We start from the raw sequence: 27,611 nt of genomic DNA on the forward strand, positions 1-27,611 counted from the left end.
TAAGTGTGCTTTATAATTTCGCGCTTTTATCTTTGTGAATCCTTCTCACCAGCGCTGCGTCATGTTTATCGAATGTAAACAGATTTGTTTCGGCTTGTTAAATCAGAAGCGACTGCTGCTGTGTTTTGACGTCCGTATGTTGCGTTCAATGGTTTTCATTCGAGGTGATTTTTTAAGCGGGCTGCTTGCCGAGTCGTTTGACCCGAGTTGACCCGCATCAGTGAGCTGTTCCTAGTGCCACTAAAAACTGATTGTTCCTGGGTTTAAATTGTTTGTTCTGCCAGTGGGAAAGGGGTATAAGTCAGGTGAGTTGAGGTGGGGAAAAGCTAAAACGTGCAAAACAGAGCGTGCTTCAGATCAGGGTGCCATAGTGTGCTAAACATGGTTTGGTTCACTGCTTTCGTTTATGCAAATTTCACAGACATGCCATAGAGCAAGTGGAAAATCATTTTAAGGATAAACGTTACATTTATCTCTACTGAAATGATAATATTTAGCTAACAGCTAGCATATATGTAGCATTTGGCCAATCAGAAACATGGATGTAAGCATTCACAGGTCTTCTATCAATCCCTGTTGGTTTCTTTTACGCTTTTCTCAGAAACTTTTTATCTTTGCAGTTTTCTGATTTTCAGCACATCAGACCTGACTGTAAATAAGCAAAAGGCAACAAAATCTTTTAAAAGCATTTTGAGTTACTTCTCGAAGATTAGGAAAAAAAATGAAAGAGGTTATCTGGTGGTTCTATCTTTTCTAGAACAGCCGAGGGCATTTTAGAAGCAAATGGTTTAACGTAGTTGTGTTAATTGGTAAATATTTTTACTGATGTTATCAGTTATAGAACCAAATTACGTCAAATTTTTGTTTTGGAGAAGCTGTCTTCAAAAAAACTGAACATTGAAGAATCGTGTGTATTAGCTTTCATTTCATTTTAGTTAATCAAGTTTTCCTGATTTCATTTCAATCGGATTCTCTGTTCGCTCACATTGGAAATGCTTCATGTCGTAGGACTTCCTTCTAAATTGCCATTGTTTGCAATTTAGTCCTTGTGGCATTGTGGAATTCCCCTCTGCACAGAAAATCAATACCATGAATGGAGCTTTGCATTACAGTGTCAGCGTTCTTAAACATTATTGCCAGAATCTGTCCAGCGTTGTTAAACACACCATGATTTATCGGCTCCACTCTGCCCGTTCATTTCATGAAATATAACTTTTGGATATTATTTCTGGTAATTCATACACGTTTATAAAGATAACTGTTAGAAACTATTGACTTTCATAGTGTATTTTATGTCTGTAGAAAGCAGCATTTAGACTTTGCAGCAGTAGTCAGAATGCTGTCAGATTTTATAGGTCGGTTCAATTTTTTTCAGCACAGTCTATAAATTTCACGATGTAACACTCTTCTAATAATGTCTATATATTCATACAGTATATGCAGGTCTTTCTCAGTAAACCATCTTTCTCTCTTACTTTGTGTGTTTGGTGGATTCTGTCATGATTCACTGAATGTTGGTATCAGCAGCCACTATATCCTCTAATTATCTGCATAAACACACAGTTGTTTCAGGTCTATCTATATTTTAAACGGGATGCTACATTTATTCATGCATTACTTTTATACTGTAAATTAAACACTCATTTCAATCTCAGGAAACCATTAAAGGTATATATGTAAAGTATTAAGCATGTTTATGATATGAATTACATGTTTTTGAAAAGCAACATTTGTTAAAACCTGTATTAGACATGTATTAGACAAGACTAATTAAAGGTTGATCTTTTTAATTCACTTTTTATTATCTTTAATGAATAAGTCATGTTCTTTTTTAGCGATTATTATTATAATAGGCAGTAGGGGCCTTTATTTTTATTTATTTTAAAGTAGGCTGAAAGCTAAGAAGCTGATAGAGGAAGGCAGTGGAATGCACAGGGGGAATTCTGCCCCCTTGTGGCCCATTTGTTGAAAAACATGATGCTAGGGTGGTTTAGGACGCGCTATACGTGCCCTTTCTAAATCTACATCCGCTCTCCTCTATGCGTATTTCTTGTTTGTTTCCTTACCGCATTGTTTTGTTTTTATGACCACCATTGTGGAAAACGACTCATGAAGATGGACCAGCTAGAAGAGCGAGGTTTGTGAGAACGCTGGGACCCTTTTTCCACCTGGATCCCCGCTCTTTTTGGCCCTCATGTCCCTCCGTTGTCACACAAACTTGCCCCCACTTCCTCACCTCCTCGGCCGTATCCAGACCTACAGCTAGTTCCTGATTATACGTCTTGCTTTGTGGTGTGGAATAACATAGCGCAGACCACGCTTCAATATTGGGTATAAATAAAAAATATCTGTGACAAGCTCACTGCGACACACTGCTGCAAGACGATTTTTAGGTCTATTCAATGATGATTATAAAATTAATGTATATGCATATAGAACATTGGAGAAATGAGATGCTCCACTCTGTCTTATAATTCAATCAGGAGTCCACTCTGCCTTGTGATTCAGTCAGTAGAGCATCCTGTCTTTATGACCTGATCAATTGTTCTGTCGGAACAATACTGTTTTGTAACCATGTGTTATGTTCTGTTAATAATAGACGACTGCAGGAGGGGGGTCGGGGAAAGAGTTGAAAGTTGGGTAGGGTTCTTTCCACTCCTGCAGGAGCTGTTTGAATCTCTTTCCTGTGTTGACTCAGTTTCTCTTTTACAAACCTACATTTTTGAACCTAACAACGATAACCAGGCCTTAAGTCCTTCATGCAGGCAAGGCCTGACTTTAACTATTTTGCTCACCAGCTGCTTTCCAAAGAGAGTGGGTTTTTCTGTGAAGATCCACAGTCATCTAGATCATTGACGAGCTTGAAAAGTGCAGTTTAGATAACTGGACGTGTAGTTTTCTAGATGTTTCTCCTCTCATCCAAGAGGCTTCCTCTGTTCTAACTGATGGGGAGCACTGAGATTAAGGCCCCGTCCACACGAAGTCAAAACGAAACGCTGATATTTTCCAAAACGTTTGCCGTAAAGACGGAGACGTAAAATAAATGTGAGCGTCCACACGAATGCATGAAAACGCTGCAAAATGTATGCCAGGCCTGTAAGTGGCGCTGTGGTGCCAAAGCAAAAATAAGTGACGAAATGTTGGGCATGCGCACTAATATTTATACATGGTTGCCCTGCGGGTCCATTTCCGTGGTTAAGTCAAATTCAGGTGCTGAACTATGTCGTCGATATTGCTCTGTTCTTCCTGGAGATATTCCAGAAGAAGAAGATTCTGTTGTAAGCCCGACAGCAGGGTGAGTAGCATTAGCAGCAACGGCGCCATTGTTGTTGTGATACTGTGTCGCGCATGCGTGTTTAGAGGCGACGCTATGACGCATGCATGTAAAAAAAAAAATATGTGGTTAGAGCGTAAAGATGGAAACGCGAAAACGGCGTTTCGAAATCTTCCCACTCTGAAGGCTGAATAAAAAAAAGATCGTTTACAGACCCCCGAAACGCCGGCTTCGTATGGATGAGAGTCTGGTTTGGTGAAAAATTTGTGCGTTTAGGCCAGGGTTCGTCTTCGTGTGGACGGGGCCTAATATACTGTAGGTGGAACAAAGAATTAGGGGAACACAAAAGGTGGCTCTGATTCCCCCTGCTGGATGTGCCATTGGAGGCCACATGGGGGGTGTTAATGGTCCTTAGAGGGTTCTGACGGGTCGTTAACCTCCTGCTCAGAGTGGTTTCAATCCCATCCCTCAATGAAGTGTGAGTCAGTTGAAGGCAGCTGAGAGGTGAATCTTCTGGGTTTTGTTCCTGAAAGTTCTTTGTCAGTAGGTGACATGTTATGTCTAAGACCACCTCCTCTTTTGAAAATTGTTTTTTCTAGGTTAACAAAAATGGCTTCCTTAACCCTTCTCCCAAACCATCTGTCTAAAATTGGTTTCCATGAACAAGATTTACACCTTTTTTAATGTAAAAGAAGCTTCCACACAGTGATATCAAGACTGCATAAAATGTTTAGGAACGCAGTCATTAGCAAGTTTTCAGCTAAAACATTGTTTTTAAATACGCTAAAAACTAAAATAATGAAAGTAGTTATTTTGAGGGGCTGTGCTGACATCACAGCTGAAATCCCCCAACATTTGGCGGGTTGAACCCCGCACCACTGCCGCACCACTTCAGGTTATACTTTTGGAGAAATGAAAAGAGGTCTGTTTTTGGCTGAAGTGTTCAAGCACATTTTTAATAGATCTATGCATAAAAGCAGCCCCTAATAAATAATGCACAGTATTCACCTATTTCCTTTTAAATTTCCCATTAGCCTTTTGTTTTTGGAGAAAAACTATTACACCGCTGTGGTTTTAATTACACCTCCTTCTGGGTCTGTGACTGTAAAACAAAATTGAAGTGATAGCTGACAATTTATTAGCCTTAAACAACCTCTTGTACAGAGTTTAGGAGTTCTAATATGAGCCTTTCATAACTGGAATAATGACTCTATGCTCTCTTCTCCTCTCCCACCAGGATGGTGCCTTCACTAAGCAGGAGGTTGTGTCTAAACCAGCTGTAAAGACCATCGGCCAGTCCTCCTTCGTTGACTTTGGTAAGGATAAAAAAGATATGACTCAATTCTCTTATTTTTTGCGGGTTGAATTAGGGGCGATATAACGATTTAAGACCATGTTACGATCTACACCTCTAATGATCCGTCATTATTAAGAGACCGTATTTTTCAACACCGCTATTCCGCGTATGTATGCTGAATGCAGAGAGAAAGTTTCACAAAATATTAAAAATGTGCAGTTCTTTGCCACCACAAGCGACCTGCGGTCCAGCCGCACATCAGAGCCATATTTGACCTTAACCAATCATTTCATCAGCAACTGGGATCTATGTAATGCAACACTCCAGACGGCCTATTTTCCTGATCATATCATAGATTGCTCAGATTACATCTTGACTTGCTCTATATTTGCGGTTCCATAATAGTTTTTGTTTCTAAAGAAATTATACAAATCTATTGTTTAATTTAATATTTATTTTAAACTCAAGTTAGTTTGCGTGCGCTTTCTTTTTTCTTTTACTTTATTAGACCCGTCAAGATTTTAAAGTAATAAAACTGCACTAAGATACAGTTAGATTTTTTATTTATTTTGACTGTAGTTAACTTGAAAAAGTAACTAATTTGTAATTGTTTTACTCAGGAGTTATTGCATACTGCAAAAATGATCTAAAATAAGTAAAAATTTCTTAAATTAAGTGTATTTACCCTTAATTTGAGTAGGTAAATGAGATAGTTTGCCAATGGAATGAGTATTTTTAGTCTTAGAATAAGATAATTAGATAATATGCACTTGAAATAAGACAATGGAATTGTGTTTTCTTATTTTAAGTGTAAATTGTCTTGTTCTATGGGAAAAATGTCTCTTTTACCTCCTCAATTCAAGAACAAATGCACTTATTTTAAGAAAAAATTGACTTATCTAGATTTAGAATTTTTGCAGTGCATTTTTATACTCTTTGGTGTGTTTACAATATAGAAAGTAAAAAAATAAGTTTGTTAGCACTGCTTTGATTCTCTAATTTTAATAAACTTGTTCATTTATTAAATTTTTCTCTTCTTTGCGTGTAATTGAATTTATTTTGGTCGTATCTAAAAAATCGTGATAAAATCGAGATCACAATAATATAATAAAAAAATCGTGATATTTTATTTTTGCCATATCGCCCTTGCCTCGTGAGACCATCCTGATCTCGCGAGCTTTCAAGATTTCACTCGCTAATCAGTCTGGAGACTCTCCGTTAAAGAAAATTTGGAGCCGTTCACCAAACGAACGTCCAATCAGCGTTGGCTTTGAGGCGGGTTGAGGTGTGACGCAACGAGAAGCGCGACAGTTCAGTTTAAAGAACATGGCGGCTTCAGCCGATGAAACTAGCGTTAGCGTGGCTATCGAGCAAGTTTTATCGGAATTACAGAGTATTTCTTCACTGAAAGAAGAGCAAAACACTGCTCTGGAGGCTTTTCTCAGAGGAAATTATGTTTTTGTTCTTCTCCCTACTGGTTTCGGCAAGAGTTTGATCTATCAATTGGCTCCTCTTCGTCGTCGTTCTGTTAGTACGTCTGTTAGGTTTAAACACCAAACATTTTATTCAGTAACCTGTACAAAGAAAGACACAGAGAATTTTAGTATGATTTACTTGCAAGGAGAGTGATCAGAGACTGTTCAGTTACAATTCTCCAAAACACTCTGAAACAGCTCTGCCCTCACAAGCCTTTATTAAGGAAACGCCCTGGCTACAATGTTTTTCCGACTGCTAAAGGGGAGGGGGAAGGGTGAAGCCAGTCGGAACCAGAATTTCTGTATAACAACATCATAAGATAAGGAGAGCTTTCACTCCTTTCTCCGGTGTTAGTATGTGCAATCCTCCATTCTCCTGACCTTGCTTCCTGCACACACTAATAACAAGCATTAGAAAGACAGCAAGTGAAACATTTCCACACTTTGTGTAATACAAGTATACAGGAATATGCAAATGTGTAAATATGAATGTATAAGTATAATATGATTAAAGTAGAATAACTTGTACAATTAATCCAACATTTCCCCCCTGTTTATTCACTTTAAGCTATTTATTTTATCATTCAGTAGTTACTTCTTTTCAGATTTTCAACTATGAAATCATGTTTTAGCTGTAAAGGGTACACTCAGAGGTACTTTAAACTGGTGGGTTACTGGTAATATCATTGGAATTAGGATAAAAGTCAGGAAAATGCAAAGAGATTTCATCCTCTTCGTTGTCTTCATCATCAGATGGGTATTTTTCAGTGGGCATGAGGGCATACATTTCTGCTTTCATGGGTTGTATTGCTGTGGTAATCAGTCTATTTAGCAGCGCTCTAATACATGGAATACAACAACATCCACATAAGGTCAAGATGGCGGTAAATACAGCTATAGACATTAAAATAGAAAGCACCAATTGTTTGTATTTACCAAAAATGTCTCCAAATCCATCCCACATTTTTGTGTCAACTCCAGAATGGTCTTTCATTTTGCTGTTAAGAGAGCGAAGGCCTTCAAGGGCCTTTGTGAGGCTGCCATCTGCAGCGGTGTTGTTGGGAATAAAGGTGCAACACTGATCTCCAAAAATAGAGCACACACCACCTTTTTCAGCTAACAACATGTCAACAGCAATACGGTTCTGGAAAGCCATCAGAGAGGTAGCTGACAATTGTTCATGGACGGCGGAGAAGCCTTGTTCTGTTTTATTTCCCAGCCTCTGGACGTTATAATGGATGTAGTTGATTCTGTCTACATTTTTATTTAGAGTACACCACCAGCATAAGAAAGATTCAAATCCTGCAGAAACTTGATTGGCTAGTTTATACTCATCAGGAACACCTCTGGGTACACCAATGCTATCAATATAAGTAGGATCATCTCCACTCCATGCATTTTCAGATGCCCTCCTCCTTCTAGTATGCTCTGTGTGAGGTAAAATGCTGTTTGCAGTCGTTAACAATTCACCCGTTGTGAGTGATGTAACAGAAACAGGTAAAATCAAGGTGACAGCAGCACATAATCCAGTGATGTTACATGGAAGACTGTCAAACAATTTTTTATCTCCACACCACCACCAGATGTCGCTGCGGAATTGAGGTTTTAGAAAAAAAATGGATACCAGTAAAATACTTGCACATTGTGTTTCATTTAGTGTGCCTGGTTTCGGGCCCTCTCCGGTCCTGTTTACACAGGTGAAATTTGCCACAGCTACTTTTTTTCAAAAAGATTGTTTTTTTTTTTTTTTGTTTGTTGTTTTTCTCAGCTGTGGTCAGGGGATAGATCTTATCCCAATAGGTGCAATTATCAGTTGGGACCGTATAATTCATTATATTTAGAAGACATTGAGGAGTTATGGTAGCAGGAACCACACGTAACAGCGGTCTGGCTCCCATACACACAAGACAATCATTAGACACTGTTATAGCTGCTTGTTCTGCCATTAAAAGCCAGTTGTTTGTTTGCCCAGAGATTCCAGTGATGACTTGAAACAATTCATCTGTTTTAAGCGGACCATTAATATTTTGAATTTTTATCTGTTCACCTTGGGCAGAAATAAGAATCCCTTGTATCTCATCTTCTTCTTGTGTAATATTTGCGGGGCACAAATACAAAGGCCAACATGGATCGGTTCCACTAGACCGTGCACATAGAAATGAGGAAGAAAAGCCTTCCTTCTAAAGGGGTTCTGCTGTGGAGTTTATTGTCATAGTGAAAACTTTGGAGGCATGGTTAACAGTGAACCCTGATATTCTACTCATCCATTTCTTAGCTAAAGGTGTCCATCCATATGATCCCTTTTTCCACTGTCCAGTGGTTCTAAATACGTCTCCCCAACCATTATGAGTTCTTTGAACTACGCGAGGAAATAGGTAGAAATCATAACCGTGCCAATTTCTCGGGTCATGTTTAAATCTTTGCGAGAATGTTTGAAAAGGAATAGTTACCAAACTGATTACTCTAGTAGAGTTATAGCAGAGATAGACGTCCCTTTTACAAATAGCTGGATCATGAGGGCAACAAGAATCCTTGCCCTGAGTGAGAGCTAAAAACAAAACTAATATGAATAATCACAACATCATCTAGGTTCAAACTTCAAAAAGTGTTCTATGGATAATCTTTTTACACAATGGTCTACTTCCTATGACCTCTCGGCAGAGTTGTTGAACCTTCACCAGTTTGAGATGGTTGTATGCTAAAAAATACAACCACCTTTGTACGATGGACTTCCTCTGAAGGTCGGTGAATGAGACCAAATGTGTATTCTATAACAGGTACCACAGTAGAATTACTAGAGTGCTAAGCAGTACGGTCAGGTTCCACAGAATAATTAAGAAAGTGATTTTACTTATTACTCATCTGATCTATCACTTTCTTGCAATCCATTTAGAAAACAAATCTATTATAACCAAACAGAATTGAAAGGATAAATAGGTTTAGGGAAAGCACCTTTTTTAGGTCTTAAATTTCCTTGAAGATTATGTTTAGCACATATTAGACATGCTTTACAAAAGTTTTTTTTTATATTAGACATGCTTTACAAAAGTTTTTTTGCATAGAATATAAATCCATATGCTATATAATGATGCTCAATGCTCAATCAATCCTACAATCCCCCCGGTTGAGACATGAGTAAAATCATGACTCAATATAGCAGCTCATTCAAATAATTTTTTTTTTATTTGGAAGGATTGGTTTATGTTCTGGTCACATATAGGGGCCATCGTGGATTTTAAGATAATTTGGCTGATTAACATGTTTGTTTCGTTGAATGTCATCCCCACTTCACATGTATTTAATAAGAAATGTTATGTTTAATACAATGTTACGATGAAATTAGGACAGCAACTAAAATTATTTCGTAAATCGATCAGTCTATCGTTAATTCTTTCGATTAATTGGTTAGCCAAAAATTCTGTGAAGAAGATTACTAATGACATTAAACCAGGTGAAACCAAAACATCTCCTCCTGAAGAGCTCCGGACGGAAAGTATTGACAGACAAAAACATTTTATAATCGTATTTGCAAAATGTTTATAAATTTATTTTACAGTTTTGGTATGATTACTGATCCAAGTGGGTTACTCTGTCGGGGAAAGCCAGATTTTACATGTATATTATGTTTTAGAGTCTCTATACTCCATTTAATGATGAATCACTAAATTTGTTTACGAATATGCAAATAATCAATTAATATGATTCATGTTTTCAGCCACAGATAAAATACATGAGATGGGCAACACAGAGTACCCACAGCCCAGATGTTCAACTTTTATAGTGAAGTTATTATTTAATGAATGTATTATTTTGCTTGATACAGAGAGAGCATAGTAGGTAAAAATATAAGAGTGGGGTTTAACTCTGCACGATTCTATATATTCAGAAGAAAGTACTGTATTTACCGTCTGTCTCAGTTGTTCAATTAAAATCATTTACAAAGTGGAAAACAGTCCTAATTCCACATTCATCAGAGCCGGTGATATTTCAACATTGATAAACAGCATCTAGTTAGTGTAGTGCTTAAAAATGTTTATTAATGTAGCAAAATGCTCCTTTTCTCTTTAAACAATGAATTCCTCTCATCAGTGCTGATGCTCATGTCAAGCATAAAAAAAAGGGCATGCATAATGCATAGTACCAATGACACCAGACCAATAGTGTCCCTTCCAAAGTTCAAATCAAACCTACCCCCTCGGGTGCCATCCTTCATTGCAGCGCCCCCTTTTTTTTATTTATTTATTTATTTATTATTTATCCAATTAAGTTTTTCATAGTCTTTATCAGGACCTAGAGAGTCTTTGTACCACATGGTAATATGTAGGTCATTCGGGTCCATGGACTGCTGTACAATTCGAACAGACTGTCTTCCCTCCTGAAGCAGCGCTTCTCCGATGTTTAAAGGAGGTTTGTTGGGAAAGTCCAGAGTGTAATGGTAATGTGGGAAGCCCAGCCTCTATCTAAGCAAAGCATGGCTAGAGCATCCCTGCCTAAGAGGTTAACTGGACATTCAGGTAAAGTCAGTACAGACAGCCGGCAGGAGAGTCCTTCAGGGTCTCTCAACCACACAAGCTGGATCTCCTGCACAGCCTTTAAATGACCTTGAGCTGATCGGACTATGACAGTCTCAGGTCCTTGGCCAGCACCTGGAATTTGTTGTATAACAGTTGTTCTGCATGCACCACTGTCACACAGGAAAACTGTTGGGGTGCTATTCAAATGTATAGTTAATACAACTAATCCTTATTTGTGCATATTAATTATGTTTTTGATAAAAATGCTTTTGCTAAAATGCCATCAGAAGGCTGATAAATAGAGAGGAAAAAAGGACAAGAAGAGAGGGACTAAACCTAGAACAAATAATGGATGTCTATTCTATTAACATTTCTCTATCTGTAGAATGGGTCTGTTTTATAGGTTTTCTTGTTAGGGGGCTCCCTGCCCGTCCACGCCCAGGGCCCCAAATTTCCCAAATCCGCCCCTGCCTATAGACCATCATGACAGGAAAAAATGGATTTTCAGCTGGCCCCTGACCCGCCAAAGGATTTGGCAGCTCAATTAAAGGAAACACCTCAGTTTCAGGTTTGGGTTCAGGGGCTGGCTGTGGGGAGATTAAGCCTCCCCCCATATCTTTTGACCAAGCCCCCACAGGTCCCCCAGAACGGGTAACCCTTGTGGAGGTGCTGGGCATAGGAGAATAAACCGGTGGATTCTCAACTTTAGGAGCTGGCAAGACGGGCTGAAGCAGAAGCAGCAGCAGCACCAAGTTCATTTGGGTCTTGCTGTAAAGCTGCTTGTGCAGCTGCTTGTGCTTGCTGTAATAATGCTGAATATGGACCTACAGGTAAATCATCTTTACAATGGGTATGTGCAAGGGTATGGGTTCTTTTATTGTGATTCTGCAGGCTCCTGTATCACACAAAATTTAACAGGAGTGCCCTGGACCATCAGAACTATTTCTGGTCTATATTTTTCTTTTAAAAAACAAATCTTCTACGTTTAAGACATCCATATTTTCACCCTCTATCTCTCTAATAGAAAATGGTTGCTCATCTAGTCATGCTGAGCTTCCTGCATTTTGTGGGTTGCTTCATCAATCTCTGGCTATGTGGCCTTTTTTCCCACATGACCAACACGCTCTGGAATTATCAGTTGAGCGTGATCCAAAACCTCTTTCCCTTCCACGGCCTCGGCCTCTGCCTCGGCCCCTACCTCTGGACTGCTGATAAAACACAGTGTCCTCTTCCTCCTGATAAAACACAGTGGATTCTTTATTGTGATTCTTTTTACTTTTTATAACTTTCTCTGCATGCAGGGCGTGATTTATATACTTTTGGAGCGTTCCACCACTCATCTCTATGTGGTGACGATTTACCCATTCTTGAATTATACATTCTTCCACATCCTTCTTTGGAGGGTTAATTCCTTCTACTGCTTTTCTAACATCTTCCTGTGTCCAGGTTCTGTATACCATTACTGTGGCTGGTTGTTGGGCATTCCCCTCAACCTGGCCTGCTAAGGGGTTTGGTAATTCTATTAAAGGAAGCGTGAGGACTGCTCCTTCACCTTCCAGGTTCACAGGCATCACTCGGGGTGTCCGTGGAGACAGAATGTCATTAAATGTTGTCGCTAAAGTTTTTGACCAATCCCCTACAGAACCTTTGGACCTAGTAATATATCCCTGGGAGGTATCAGCTTGTGGAGAAGCTGCTTGAGGAGGGGCTGTGTTCAATGATCCTTCTGGAGCGAGTAAATGCTGTAGGGGAGTATATCGAGGAGGATCCCCCGTGGGCGGGGGAGCTGAGGGATCGGCTGCAGCAACAACATCTCCCATAGATGGGAGATTGTGTATTTGATGTATCAGGTTAGAATAAGGCCCTACATACTCATCATCTTCCTTTCTATGAAACATAACTGATCTTTCCTTTTCCTTTTTTCTTTCTTCACTTTCCCTTTCTTCCTCTTCTTTCTCTTTTCCTTGTCTCTCCCCCCTCTCTCTCTTAGCTCTGCGCTCTCCCTCTTCTCTCTGACCTGCCAATTTCATCCAGACCATGGTTTGCATGTAACCTTCTTTTGCCATCAAAGTGTCTTTATTTTTGCTTTTTGTTTTTATTTTTTGTTGCAATTCTTTAATGTTTGCGGTGCTCAATTTGCCTATTAAAACCGTAGTTTTTTATCCAGTAACACAATGGCTCTACTGCCAATGGGTCATCATTTTCGACTGCTTTCCAATCTTTGCACTGGAGTTTCTCTAATAACTTCTGTTTTTCTTTACTTTGCCCTTTTCCCATTTTGAACTAAATTTGGGCCCAGTGGGTTTTCAACACCTGTCGTGTTCTAAACACTGGGGCTTCAGACAAGATGGTGATCAACTACTTTTTGTGGTAAAACTCACTTCAACCTTTACAGGTGGAGTTTTCTTGTCTACAAACATCCACAAAAGCTCACCATTTAACCCTTGTCTTTTTGGTTTGAAATACAGATATCTAGTGATATCTATATTTCCTTTCACACACACACACTCACATACACACTGCACAGTTAACTTTTACTTTATTTTAAACACAGAGGACGCCGCCATCCTACGCAGAATTTAACTAGTTTACAACTCGGGGAGCCTGCCCTTACAAACTAGGGGAGCCTGCCCTCCCACGGACTTTAAATGTTTTAAAATTTCTATTTTACCTGATAGAGTCTAGAATTGTCAGGGTTTTAGTACAAAAGGGGGACCTCGTTACCCCACGCGGAATTTAACTATTAAAGATAGAGGACACCGCCGTCCTTCACGAGGTTTAAACTGTTTGCTGTTTTTTCTCTCACGGTTCTCACTCACTCCTTATTAGAACAAAAACTACTCACAATTCTCTGCGTCCTTGAAATGCTTCAACCGTCGGACCCCAGCCTGTAAGGGAGAGACCAGTCCCGTAAAGGGTCTCTTTGCTGCGGCCGCAGGCTTATCTGGATCTCACTCACCTGCTGGGGGTCGTCGGGTATCTTGCAATCCCGCTCGAAGGACCAATTAATGTTAGGTTTAAACACCAAACATTTTATTCAGTAACCTGTACAAAGAAAGACACAGAGAATTTTAGTATGATTTACTTGCAAGGAGAGTGATCAGAGACTGTTCAGTTACAATTCTCCAAAACACTCTGAAACAGCTCTGCCCTCACAAGCCTTTATTAAGGAAACGCCCTGGCTACAATGTGGTTCCGACTGCTAAAGGGGAGGGGGAAGGGTGAAGCCAGTCGGAACCAGAATTTCTGTATAACAACATCATAAGATAAGGAGAGCTTTCACTCCTTTCTCCGGTGTTAGTACGTGCAATCCTCCATTCTCCTGACCTTGCTTCCTGCACACACTAATAACAAGCATTAGAAAGACAGCAAGTGAAACATTTCAACACTATGTGTAATAGAAGTATACAGGAATATGCAAATGTGTAAATATGAATGTATAAGTATAATATGATTAAAGTAGAATAACTTGTACAATTAATCCAACAACGTCATATGCTTCGTTGATCTGATTGGTTTATTTGGCCCATCTATCACAAACATAGGCCAATCAGCTAACCAGTATTTTCGCCCCTTCCCAAAATTACTTCAACGGAAGGTTTCCAGATGGATATGCGGAGTCAGGTTAATATCGCCCAACCCTAGGTTGAATATCCCTGTTGACTGAAACATAAAGCCCTAACACTAGTAAGCCAGATGTTATTAAACAGATGTTTATACAGATTAGGTAAACCTTTAAATCTCCTTTTTTCATGCTAGTAAGAGAAACGTACACAATGAAATATTTGGATGTTGAGGAGAAACATTCTGAAACTAGAGCCTCTCTGGCTGTCGGTGCAAATTCAGAAGGAAATCTGATTCATGTGGATAAAACACAATAAATAAATAAATGTGTATCCCTGCACAAGTTGCCTTTGGCTCACAGATGTGTTTGTGACTTTAGTGTGGCAGTTCCATTTTTTTTTCTTGGTCTTTTAAGCTTCTGCATTTGAAGCAGTGTAGCTTCAAAGGATTCTGAAAAAGGGCTGAATGGTCGTTCTAGCTCGGCCCGTTTCACTACAGCCTTTTCATCACGTAACACCCCTTCTTCACACAAACACACGCTCACCCTTTACCCACTGGGCTTATCTCACACATGTACAGAGAGTTACAGGCTCACAGTCCCACACAATCAACTCACCATCCCATACAGAGCCAGATTTTACTGACCATCTTATCCCTTTAGACAATCTTGGCCAGTTTTATGCATTGTTCTGCTCAGCTTTACATTTATCCTCAGCAAATCTTCACTGGTTCTCTAATCTCCAGGCTGCATGAAGTGGTCATCTGTCTGAGCTGCTGCATCGGTGGGAGGAGGGGAGAACGCTGCTGGGTACCTAAAATGGTCTTTTAATGGGAAAAAGGATTTCAGCTCATGAGAAACAATAATAGCATGAAAAAATAGATCTTTTTACATATTATTATTATCAATAGCGACCACTGGTCATTCGTTTTTTTGTTTATTTAGGTATAAATGCTACTATTGGCCAGACATGAATCATAAAATCACCTAATTAAGGCAAAACATACAATCAACATACAAATGCTCCTTTACACAATTAATTAAATCATTTTGCGGATTACATTTTTCTGACCATCATGTTCATGGAGGAGAATGTAGTGAAGCGTCGCTGTATTAGACATTCGAAATTTCCCCACTTTCTTTGATGGATCCTTGGCTGGTCCCCTACGATTCCTTTTTAAACATCAATCTTTGTACTAAAATATTCTTTCTGTCATGATTTGTGGACATTAAGATCTAAAGAGAAGCATCACCTCCTGGTTAGAGCCTGTAATTCAGTGAAAGGGTGGAGTCAGAGTAAAAAATATGCACGCCTAGGAGAATTTGGAGGGATTTTGCTGGAAGTTTCAGGGAAGTGGGCTGCCATTCGGCTGCAGTTTGACCATCCATCCATCCATCCAGCCAGCCAGCCAGCCAGCCAGCCAGCCAGCCAGCCAGCCATGTATGTATGTATGTATGTATGTATGTATGTATGTATGTACACCCTGGACAGGTTGCCAGTCTTCCTCAGGGCAACACAAAGACCCAAACCATGGGCACACACTCACAACTAATGAGAATGTAGAGAAGCCAATTAAGCTAACAGTCATGTTTTTAGACTGTGGGAGGAAGCTGCAGTACCCAGAGAGAACCCACGCATGCATGGGGAGAACATTGAAACTTAATGCAGAAAGACACCAGGCTGGGAATCGAACCCAGGATCTTCTTGCTGCAAGGCAACGGTGTTACCCACTGCATCGCTGAGCAACCCTATATTCCACCAAATGCTTGTTTTTAATTATGTTGTATTTGGTGTGTTGGTGCATTTGGATGTGCTTCACCTTCAAGGAAAACAGAAGACTGTGATCAGGTTTTTCATTAAAATTGACCAATTTTGACGGATGGCCGATCAAACAGCACACCACTAATTATCCCTCTATGGAGGGAATGTTGTTCTGTTGCTGTTTCAAGTAAAGAATACTTTTTGTGATTAGAAATCGGAAGAAATTGTGATTCAGAAATTAAACGCTTCTTAATCAAAACAACATTTTGAAAGTGAATTTTTTTATTTATTTACATATTTTATTCAAACGTCTTTTTCAAATTGGATTAGCCAAGTTGCATCTTCAAATTATGTTGTAGAGATTAGATTCAGTTCACTTAAAACCCAATTTAAAAGGTCTCTGACGTCCATACAGACCAATAGGAATGAGTCTTTGCTCCTGACTCCAGAGGAAAGCCCAACCCCAGAGATACCATACCATACATACCATACCAACTTTATTTATGAAACGCTTTATGCAAAGTGCTGTACACAATCATAAAATACAATAAAATTATAAAATAGAAAAAAAAAACGAATGTAAAATACATATTAGTATACAAAGAGAATAAAAAAAGTAAAACCTCTCAAATTGTGCCAAAAGCCCGCAGACGGCAAGCCTCAAACACTGGCGCCATCTTGACCACGAGATGAAGAATAGAATAGAATAGAATAGAACTCAAATTTATTGTCATTACACTGTCACAAGTACATAAGCAATGAAATTCACCCTCTGCATTTAACCCTTCCCCTTGGAGAGCAGTGGGCTGCCATTGTGCGGCGCCTGGGGAACAATATGAGGTTAAGGGTCTTGCTCAGGGACCAATAGTGCAGGCTGTGGGGATGGAACCAGATGCTTGCAACCTTCTCAGAGGTTTCAAGTATCTGCTCTAAGTATTGGTATTGGCTCTAACCTACTAGGCCAACACTCCTGGGATCTAGAAAACATAAATTGAAAAGAATGCAATTCATCCAACTCAGTCTGTTTGACATATAAAATAAAATAAATATGAAAAACAATTTAACCCTATAATGCCAAATGTATCATATTTGATACATACGGTTTCTGAAATGTTTTGCGTCTGACACCTTTTGATAAATTTGATGGTAAAAACTTTGCTCAAAATCCTATTGTACACAATCAGATATACCTGATAACAGAGGGCAGAAGACTACACAAAAAATAATCTTGACTTATCGCATAGTAATAAATCATTAATATCAAAAATGTATTTCTGTTTTTTTCTTTTTACATATTTTGTTAAAAGACCAAATAAGGACTTCAAACCCAAAAAAAAGTAATTTTCTGTTTTGTTTTATTCTTGGATCGGGCTTTAAAGGGTTAAAAAACAGGCAAAATAATATCTGAAATAAATTACATAAATGGTTGTATTGTTGGGCCTGGCAATGATTTATATCATTTTCTTTCAATCAATGTTTGTTTAAGCCGCTTTTAATTGTCTAGTTAGTAGGCGTCCTTTCCTTTGGAGGCCAATTTAAGAAATTATTTTTTTTTCTTCTGTTTTGCTTTTGCTCTCCTTTTCCCCACAAGTAAAATGACTTCCCAAGAGTCAGCATGAACCTGGCTTCTTTCCCCCAGTCTTGCAGCAGTTCTTTGTTTGAAAAACTGTCAAACCTTGTTCGCATTAATCCACTAGTTACAGCAGGGGGCACCTCAGTTTCTACAGGCCAATAAATAGCCCAGTTTGTCGACTCATGTCAGGCCTGCTTTTCTTTATATTTAAAAACTGCCGAATCATGCTGGCTTAGCATTTACAGTTTAATGCCTAAAATCATAAAGAGCAAAGTCAGCGTTAGAAACAACCTTTTGGCACGAACCAGTAGGAAGTTTTACTGCAAGACTATAAAATGGAATAAGTAGGTAATATATCAGCTTATTATTAAAGCTTATTTTAAATATTAAGTATTGTGTTAAAGCTGCATCAGGTGATTGACACATCGCCCTATTTTCTGTCTGATATTTTAGTTTAAAGAGCTGTCACTATTAGCATAGTGTTCATTTAATATTAATTTGTAGTTCTTTGCGCTGCACATGCACATATACCCACACAGTAACATCTTTAAACTGATAAACACATCTCCGCTGCCAAGATTAATCTTTTAATCTCATTGCAGCACAGGGTGCCCATCAAATATTTAGTGAACAAACTTGCCCTTCCTAAATTGATGATGATCTATGAGCCTGAGGGGAAGTGCCCAGTATGCTGGGTTTGAATGTGGTCATGTTAAAGCTTTCTTAGGTGAGGCAACGTCTTTTTAATATCGACCAAATCTATTGTTTTTTGTTTTGTTTTTTTCCAACTTCTTTTTATCAGCCTTGGAAATGTCAGAGAAGGATGCTTCTCTGAATAGTTTGGAAATAAAACCTTTAAGGGTCAAGCTTCTCCCTGAGATGAAGGGCTTACAAGGTCTAATGTCTTTGTTTTCTCCCTTCTTATTGGCTGTCCTTCACTCAGCTGTGCCTCAGCTGTCTTTCTTTATTTCTCCTCCCCACTGCACACTTTATTCCTTTATTTCTCTTTAAACTGCTGCAGGTCATACTTTATTACATTATAAACCATCTTCTTTTGTTGTTTTTTTGCTGATGTTTTTATGTTATGTTTATAGATTGTCATGATTTTACTAAAGTTCAGACCCAAATGCAGAAAACCTAAACAGAGAGACCAGGGAAAAGGTTTAACGGGGTTTATTGAAGAGGTTAAACAGAGGGAGAAGTGTTGCTCTGAACACTGCTCAACCGGAACTGAAAAGTGAGGGGAAGACACAGCAGTTAGTTCAGGCTCAGTGGGGAATTTGACTCGTGAACTTGGAGAAGAGTATTTGGTTGCCGACTCAAGTTTTCAGAGAAGTTGTTGAATCCTTGACTCCTGTCCATGTGCCGTGGTTCCAGTGTTTGTCTGATTCGGTGGAGGGCGGAACAGTGTTTACCCAGAATGCGGTTGTTAGTTGGGGAACGGAGAAACTGACTGCCACTCAGATTTCCTGCGGTACTTGAACAGGTCGTAGTGGAGAATAATCCCTTTCTCAGTGCGAAGCTCAAACGATCTCTTGGGGAAAGTGGATCCAAACCTCCTGTTTGTATCCCCAGCTCAGTTTGAAGCTCAGTTGATCCTTCCAGGGAGAGAAGGTCTGAGAAAACCAGTTTGCAGGATGACTTCCTGCTGAGAGACAAAGACAAAAACAAAGTTAAACTCAGGTTGACAAAAGCTCAGTTTGACTCAGCAAACTTAGCTTGGCTAGAGTTCCCAAAACTGGCAAACACTCTGGCGTCGAAGTTAGCGAGGAAACCATCAGCAGGGGTGTGAGGAGGCGGACCAGAACCAGGCGCCTCCTGGTGGAGGAAGGGAGACAAACACAGAAACACAAACACAAAGACAGGAGTCCTGAAATAGATTATTTTGCGATTGTCCCACAGTCATAAACATTTTAAGTTGTATCTAAACACCATAGATCTGATTGAAGTCAAATTTAAATTTTTCCTTTGATCAAACTCCAATTTTACAAATTAAAGGGCATCAGTGATTATATTAAATTTGTACACCCTGCTTTATAAAACTTAAAATAAGAGTTAGTTAGTAAAGTTTTTACCATTTTATCCACCTAAACACATTTTGTAGTAAACAAGGAGTGACAACATTATCAGAATTGTGTTTATTCTTCCCGCCTAATTTTTCTTCCAGCTCTGACTTTAAAATACAAATCTCTTATCTATCTTTGGGATCCATGATAGAGGAAATAAACTGACAAAAAAAAATGCCATTTGATTTTTAAAGCTCTGAATGGACCAGTCCCCAGAACAATTTAATAATCCAGATAGAACATAGGTTTGCTAACTAGCTTTGTTCAGACCAGGCTGCAGACTTAAGGCCATAAAGCCTTTATGTTTCTGCTGCTGCGCTCTGGAACAACTTGCTAAATAATGTTAGATTTGCTCAACCTGTGATTCGTTTTAAATCTTGTTTTATTATTCTTGTTTAGTATGCCTCCTACGTTGCGTTTTTTTTTTTTTAGACATTTTATACTTTTTCTATAAATAAATAGTATTTTAGTCAGTTTTAATTTGAGTGACCTTACTTTTATTGTTCCATATTTTGTTCATTAGCAGCTATTAGTCAGTCTTCACTAGTTAGCTTGCTACGCTGAACTCTGCCATGATTGTTTTTGTTTAAAATCTTTATTCAGCTGCTATAAACTTGTTCAGCTTGTTACATGAACTTTGACTTGTAGAGAATAAGCTTCCACTCTCTGCTGTAAGGAGTCGATACTCATTTATTATTGAAGCAGATGCAATGTCAGAGAGAAGTAACATTTTAAAACAAGACAAAATTACTAGTTGGTATTTTAAATGTTCTTCAGCATCGTCTATTTGTGGTTAGTGCTGTCAGCATTACTACCATAGAAATCTCTGTATTTATTCATTTAGAGGCTTTAGCATTTTCAGATTTAGCAAAACCAGGAGACTAAGAAACACTAATCTGTAACTATAATGCTTTCCTGTTTTCTGTCTAAAGTTTTTCCCTTTCTCACTCCCATGCATTTCAATAAACTGCAGACATGTGTTGCAGGCAGCATCAGCTCTCCATACTCACATTATATGCCGATACAAAAAAAGACCATTTAATCATGATAAAACTAAGTTTTACACGTCAATTGTTCATCCTGATAGTGTCCTTTTTGAGCCTAAATAGAATTTCAGCACCAGCTATCTGCTGGAAGAACAATAGAACAATTGGAAAGCAAAGTGGAGACAACAGCTCGGTGTGATTAAAGACCAAATAATTAAATAAACTGATCTACAGCAAATCATTCTCTATGAATTCTAGTTCTATTGAATCCTCAGAGCGACAGTTGGAACATCAAGGAGGAAGAAAAATTCAGTTCCTTACAAATGCGGACAGGGACAAAGCATCAAGATACGAACCACTTAATCAACCTATATATCCATCTATCTATTTATAATGTTGTTGTTACATAGACTGTAGAGACTAAACTAGTATTATTATCTCTAGTATCGGTATTAATAGATGTTTACTCACATCTATCAACTTTGCAGCAACATCTGAAAACATCAGAGTGCAGCTCAAATCTTATCCTTCTTGAAATCAAATATTTTTTTTTTTTTTCTAATCGGATATTAGGACTTATTCATTATTTCCGCACTTTGCTAAGAGTTGCTAATGGCTTTGCAGCAGTAGACTGCTTCCTTGTTCACTCCTTGTACACATGTGCAGTATTATAGCTTCATTACTATTATAAATACACAAAAGGCTTTATTTAGGGCTTTTTTTTAAGTAACAAATTGATTTAAATCTTCATGAATATAACAAATCATCTGCCAACAGGTAGCATTAATCTTTCAGGAAAAAAAAAAAAAACTTTGTAAGCAACTATGGTGTTATTAATTAGATTTAGTCATACATCCATTCACACACTGATGGTGGTGAGCTACATTGTTGCAAACGCTACCCTGGGTCACACTGACAGAAGCGACGCCACCGGCGCCACCAGTCCATCTGACCACCATCAGTAGACAATGCAAGTGAAGTGTGTTGCGTAAGGACTAGGGATGGAACGGTTTATGAAAACCGTCCGAACCGTTCGGTTCGACTGTCTCGGTTCGGTTCGCGTGTGTTGCGTTCGGTTCATGCGCTGCTCCTGTTTCTCATAGGCGAAGCGTTTACACTCCAGAGCAGAAGGTGGCGGTACTGCGACCAAAGCCAACCACCAGTAGTAAACAAGAAGAAGAAGAAGCGAAGCAGCGTAGCCGGGTGTAGCAGGAAAAAATCAGTTGTTGTGGAGAATTGTGTCGGAATGGCGAGTGGGAAAGAACAGGAGTTGGAAGACGCGCCAGCAGCACTTTATAGGTCTGCTGTATGGGACCACTTTGCATTTAGAGTGACCTACGATGACGGCGGAAAGAAAGCTGTGGATAAAAGTGCAACAGTGTGCAAGCATTGTGCAACATGTTTTGTTTATGCTAACAGCAACATGACCAACATGTCATGCTAACAATCAACATATACCGAACCCAAAACCGTGACCACGAAACCGTGAACCGAACCGTAGATTTTGTGAACCGTTCCACCCCTAGTAAGGACACAACAACACTGAAAGCCGGAGCCAAGGCTTGAACCGTCAACCCTTCGATTTCAGGGCAAACTCCTACATCCAACACCACTGTCGCCAATATTGTGACTATATATTTTTAATATTTAAGTATTTCCATGTCATTCTGCACCGTTGCCTTAGCAATTTACTGTGTTTATCTTGATACTGAGACGTTGGAGTCTTTAAAACCCAACCCTTTCAGCTGCTCACAGTCAAAATGAAATGTGATGATTTCAGTCACAAGGCATCTATTTTCCTATATTATTAGTCAGGCTGATTAATTAGTTTATATTTAATTCTAAAAGAACCTGAGGTTATCACAATTACCTGCGTCTATCTTATCCAATCCCCTTGGCGGTCATTTCCAGTCAATCTGTTTCTTCATAATAATTTTTCTTATTCCAGCCTAATTAACTCGACGTCTAGCAAACGTGTTTTCTCTTCGCCTAACTTGATCAACATTACTGGAAATATGTTTGACGACAAACATATTTTTATATTCGTTACAAACTGCCTTCACCTAAAAAACTAAAAAACAAAAACAGAGGAGGCAATCTAAAGAAAATCATCAGGCAAAGGTAAATCTTCCATGTCAGTGAGTAGAAATAGAGGAAGGAGTTCCACTGTAGGTGATCCAGAGAGGGATGGAAACAAGACGGTAGGAAGAACAGAAAGCCGATAGAGTGCAGAGCAGCATTGCATCCCTGCGTGAGCCGGAGTGGGAATTATTTCCATCACACATCACATTCTCAATTCTCACTCTCTTCTTTCACCTGCACTATCCCCCCCCCCCATGTTCAGCACTACATTTTTTTTCTACAAATAATGCAATGTATCTGCCAACCCGCCTGTAGATCCCTCTCAGCTTTCATTGACCTGTACTGTAGTTTTGCCCTCATCTATGAGCTCACCGGAAAAAAGAAAAGAAAAAAGAAAAATTTACTAAACTGCAGCAGCTCTAGAGTTCTTTAAAAACTGAAAGAAAAACATTAACATTAATTGTCATTCTGCAGAATACAGCGTAGTTTTGCACAGCAGCATTTCTCATTTAGTAACATCTGTGTTGGTTATTTATAGTAAGGATATGCAGTTTAATAAATAGTCTGTATTAATAGTGGAAAACATGGTGCAGTATGCTGTTTATTGGACTGGGAGGCACAGTAGTACTGGTGGGTGAAGAGGAGGTGGTTTGGGTCCGAGTTACATACGGTAATTAACCTTTACAGAAGATAGCAGGAATTATTCACGGACACCCTGTTTCACTAAAAACACTTTTTAATGGGCATTGTGTAAAAATATGTTTTAATATCAACCCTCCAGACCACTCAGGTCTTCTGGCTCCAGCCTGCTCTGCAGACCTAGAACCAGAACTAAACATGGAGAAGCAGCATTTAGTTCCTATGCTCCACTTATCTGGAACAAACTTCCAGAAAATTTTAAAAGCGTGAAAAGCCTGAGTTCCTTTAAATCAAGACTAAAAACACATTTGTTTAGGATTGCCTTCCACTGTTCTAGTTAAACAGTTCAACTAAAACGTATTTTCTGTAGTCCAACTGTTTTTAATATTCTCTTTTGTTTCTGCATTTCTTTATTTTAGTTTTTTTTTCCTACTTGCTTTGATTCTGTTTTATCTTCCTGTATTTTAATCATGTAAAGCACTTTGCATTGTCTTTGTACTGAATTGTGCTATACAAATACATTTGCCTTGCCTTAATATGATTTTTTTAGCATCAGATTGTAAAGTGAGTAAACAAATAATTTACTTATTTACAGGTGCTGGTCATAAAATTAGAATATCATGAAAAAGTAGATTGATTTCAGTAATTCCATTTAAAAAGTGAAACTTGTATATTATATTCATACATTACATACAAACTCATATATTTCAGATGTTTATTTTGTTTAATTTTGATGATTACAAATGACAACAAATGAAAATCTCAAATTCATCATATCAGAAAATTTGAATATTACTGAAGACCAATAAAAACAAAGGATTTATAGAAATGTTGGCCAACTGAAAAGTATGAACATGAAAAGTATGAGCATGTACAGCACTCAGTATTTAGTTGGGCCTCCTTTGGCCTGTATTACTGCAGCAATGCGGCGTGGCATGGAGTCGATCAGTCTGTGGCACTGCTCAGGTGTTATGATAGCCCAGGTTGCTCTAATAGTGGCTTTTAGCTCTTCTGAATTGTTGGGTCTGGTGTATTGCATCTTCTTCTTCACAATACCCCATAGATTTTCTATGGGGTTAAGGTCAGGAGAGTTTGCTGGCCAATTAAGAACAGGGATACCATGGTCCTTCAACCAGGTACTGGTAGCTTTGGCACTGTGTGCAGGTGCCAAGTCCTGTTGGAAAATGAAATCTGCATCTCCAAAAAGTTGGTCAGCTGCAGGAAGCATGAAGTGCTCTAAAACTTCCTGGTATGTGGCTGCGTTGACCCTGGACCTCAGAAAACACAATGGACCAACACCAGCAGATGACATGGCACCCCAAACCATCACTGACTGTGGAAACTTTACACTGGACTTCAAGCAACGTGGATGAAGTGCCTCTCTTCTTTTCCTCCAGACTCTGGGACCTTGATTTCCAAAGGAAATGCAAAATTTACTTTCATCAGAGAACATGACTTTGGACCACTCACCAGCAGTCCAGTCCTGTTTCTCTTTAGCCCAGGCAAGACGCTTCTGACGCTGTCTGTGGTTCAAGAGTGGCTTGACACAAGGAATGCGACAGCAGAAACCCATGTCTTTCATACGTCTGTGTGTGGTGGTTCTTGAAGCACTCACTCCAGCTGCAGTCCACTCTTTGTGAATCTCCCCCACATTTTTGAAGGGGTTTTGTTTCACAATCCTCTCCAGGGTGCGGTTATCTCTCTTGCTTGTACACTTTTTTCGACCACATCTTTTCCTTCCCTTCGCCTCTCTATTAATGTGCTTGGACACTGAGCTCTGTGAACAGCCAGCCTCTTTAGCGATGACCTTTTGTGTCTTGCCCTCCTTGTGCAAGGTGTCGATGGTCGTCTTTTGGACAACTGTCAAGTCAGCAGTCTTCCCCATGATTGTGTAGCCTATAGAACTAGACTGAAAGACCATTTAAAGGCTTTTGCAGGTGGTTTGAGTTAATTAGCTGATTAGAGTGTGGCACCAGGGGCCATCAATTTTGAACCTTTTCACAATATTCTAATTTTCTGATATGATGAATTTGAGATTTTCATTTAATGTCATTTGTAATCATCAAAATTAAACAAAATAAACATCTGAAATATATGAGTTTGTATGTAATGTATGAATATAATATACAAGTTTCACTTTTTAAATGGAATTACTGAAATCAATCTACTTTTTCATGATATTCTAATTTTATGACCAGCACCTGTACATGTGATTAATTGATAACATTAGCTTAAAAAGGATTTATTTGTGTTATAGTTTTTCTGTCCAGTAGAGGGCGATATTGTTCATTCATAAGTGAGTCTCACCTGTATTTGCAAGAGAAGTAATGCCAGATGGGAGGCGTGCAAGAGCAGAAATATGAATCCAGTTTGAGATTATTTACATTGTTTCATGGCAACTATGTCGACATTGCAAAAACGATCTAGAAATAAGTAAAAATTTCTTAACTTAAGCGTATTTGCCCTTAATTTGAGTAGGTAAATTAGATAGTTTGCCAATGGAATGAGTATTTTTTAGTCTTAAAATAAGATAATTAGCTACCATGCACTTGAAATTAGAAAATGCAGTTGTGTTTTCTTATTTCAAGTGTAAATTGTCTCGTTCCATTGACAAAATGTCTCTTTTACCTCCTCAATTCAAGACAAAATGCACTTATTTTAAGAAAAGATGGCTTATTTAGATGTTGATTTTTTCCAGTAAAGCATTAACTTTATGCGGTTCTGTTTGTCAACGTAAACACTAAATAAAGTCCTTATCCTCTTACACCCTAAGGGGGTATAAATAAATTTCTGCCTGACAAAAACACACAAAAGTAAATAACTTATAGCCTCAAAGCTATTAGATTTAAGAAGAAACTTTTGGTACGTCTGTAAAGGTAAGATGTCATAGAATGGTTTTCTGGTGTCAGCACCATTGTAGCTTTGACCCTGCCTGAAATATTAGGGACAAAATACAAAATATTTTGCATTTTTTGAACCTCGCCAAAATTTTCTTTGAAATAAACATTGCAAAACACTACCAAAATATTATTTATAGCACAAAAAAGTAGTACAGACTTTCAAATCTAAATGTTGTGTAAAAATATACCAAATTTGGACTCAATCAGATGAATCATATTTATTTTAGAATGGTATTAGTGAGAAATTTCTTAGGCGGAGAGGCCATTTTGGCACATTTATCCATAAATGTCACCAAACTGTGCCAAATATGTTTTTTACATCAATACTGGGGGTTTGGTAAAATTACGAGGTCACGTAGCAGCTGGACCCACTGGTGGGTCCGTAGGGTTCTAGGGGTTAACTTATCTGCCAAATAACGCCCATTTAGCCGTGCTGCATGGAGGTGCAGCATCGACCTCTGCTGTGCTCGGAATGTCAGGATATGATGATAGAAGAGCGGAGGGACCAGGTCCGAGTGACATCATGTCCGCTGTGAAAATAATTTCTGAGGGAGGCAGGCTTAACGCCTTTAAGCAGATGCAGCAAAATGTCCAAAAAATGGATATATGTTCAGGGCAAGAAGTGCAGCAAATCAGAATCAGAATCAAACATACTTTAATAATCCCAGAGGGTAATTACTTTAATAAATCCGTTTGCATCAGAAGCTGAGAAGGACCAGAGGTGATAAACAGCAGCGTCGCTGATAGAGGATGTCTGCATAAATCCTAACAGGCTGTTGAAGATGTTAGAATTAACATAATTAATTAAGAAATAAGATTGTGGTTTTCTGCAAGGAATATTTTCACCATAACAGCAGCATTGGTAAGAGATAGAGAAGACGAGTGTCAGCATTAGGTCCAATATAATGCAACAGAGATGTCTTATGTAGGAAGGATGGAGGCTACAGTGTGGAGAGGCCTTTATTTGCCCTTTTCTATTAAATACAGTGATGACCAGAGGTACTGTCGCCAAAATGTATCTTAGATTAGCTCTAATTAAACATAGTTTTACTCAAGTAAACAAAGAACTTGATTCGAAAAAATTATTGGATTATATTATATGATTATATGTATTGTAGAATTTTAAAGATTTTTTTAAAGAAATATTAAAGAAAATACCACAATTACACAATGAATACGGGCAGAATAAATACCCCTCACCCCCCTTAAATAACCTAAATAGTTGGGTTAAAACAATACATTTATGTCATTGTGCTCATATAATAATTTGTTCAATAATTGGGAAGAAAAAAGGTTTCTGAATTGAAAAGCTGGTTTATTTTGTCGAGATGGTTTGTCCAGATCCCTTTTTATTTTTCTCATACTATAGATGGAAGGTAATAAATGGCTGAAATATTCTATTAGCCGATTAGAATAGTGATAATTCCTAAAACAAGCCTTATCAAAATGGCCTAGCTCATAATCTCCCAACCTTTAGTTTT

The 27,611-nt window shown here is 38.6% G+C and overlaps 1 protein-coding gene across 1 annotated transcript in view; it reads left to right on the top strand.

Annotated features, from left to right (window-relative positions):
• itfg1 (integrin alpha FG-GAP repeat containing 1) overlaps positions 1-27,611 on the top strand; it is a 282,738-nt gene that overhangs the window by 56,758 nt on the left and 198,369 nt on the right. The window contains exon 8 of the mRNA XM_038267323.1: positions 4,512-4,590. Within this exon, the coding sequence (XP_038123251.1) occupies positions 4,512-4,590 (79 nt within the window). The remainder of the gene's footprint in view (positions 1-4,511; positions 4,591-27,611) is intronic.

Source organism: Cyprinodon tularosa, unplaced genomic scaffold (assembly GCF_016077235.1).
Source record: "Cyprinodon tularosa strain WSP-4 unplaced genomic scaffold, ASM1607723v1 ctg67, whole genome shotgun sequence".
NCBI lineage: Eukaryota > Metazoa > Chordata > Actinopteri > Cyprinodontiformes > Cyprinodontidae > Cyprinodon > Cyprinodon tularosa.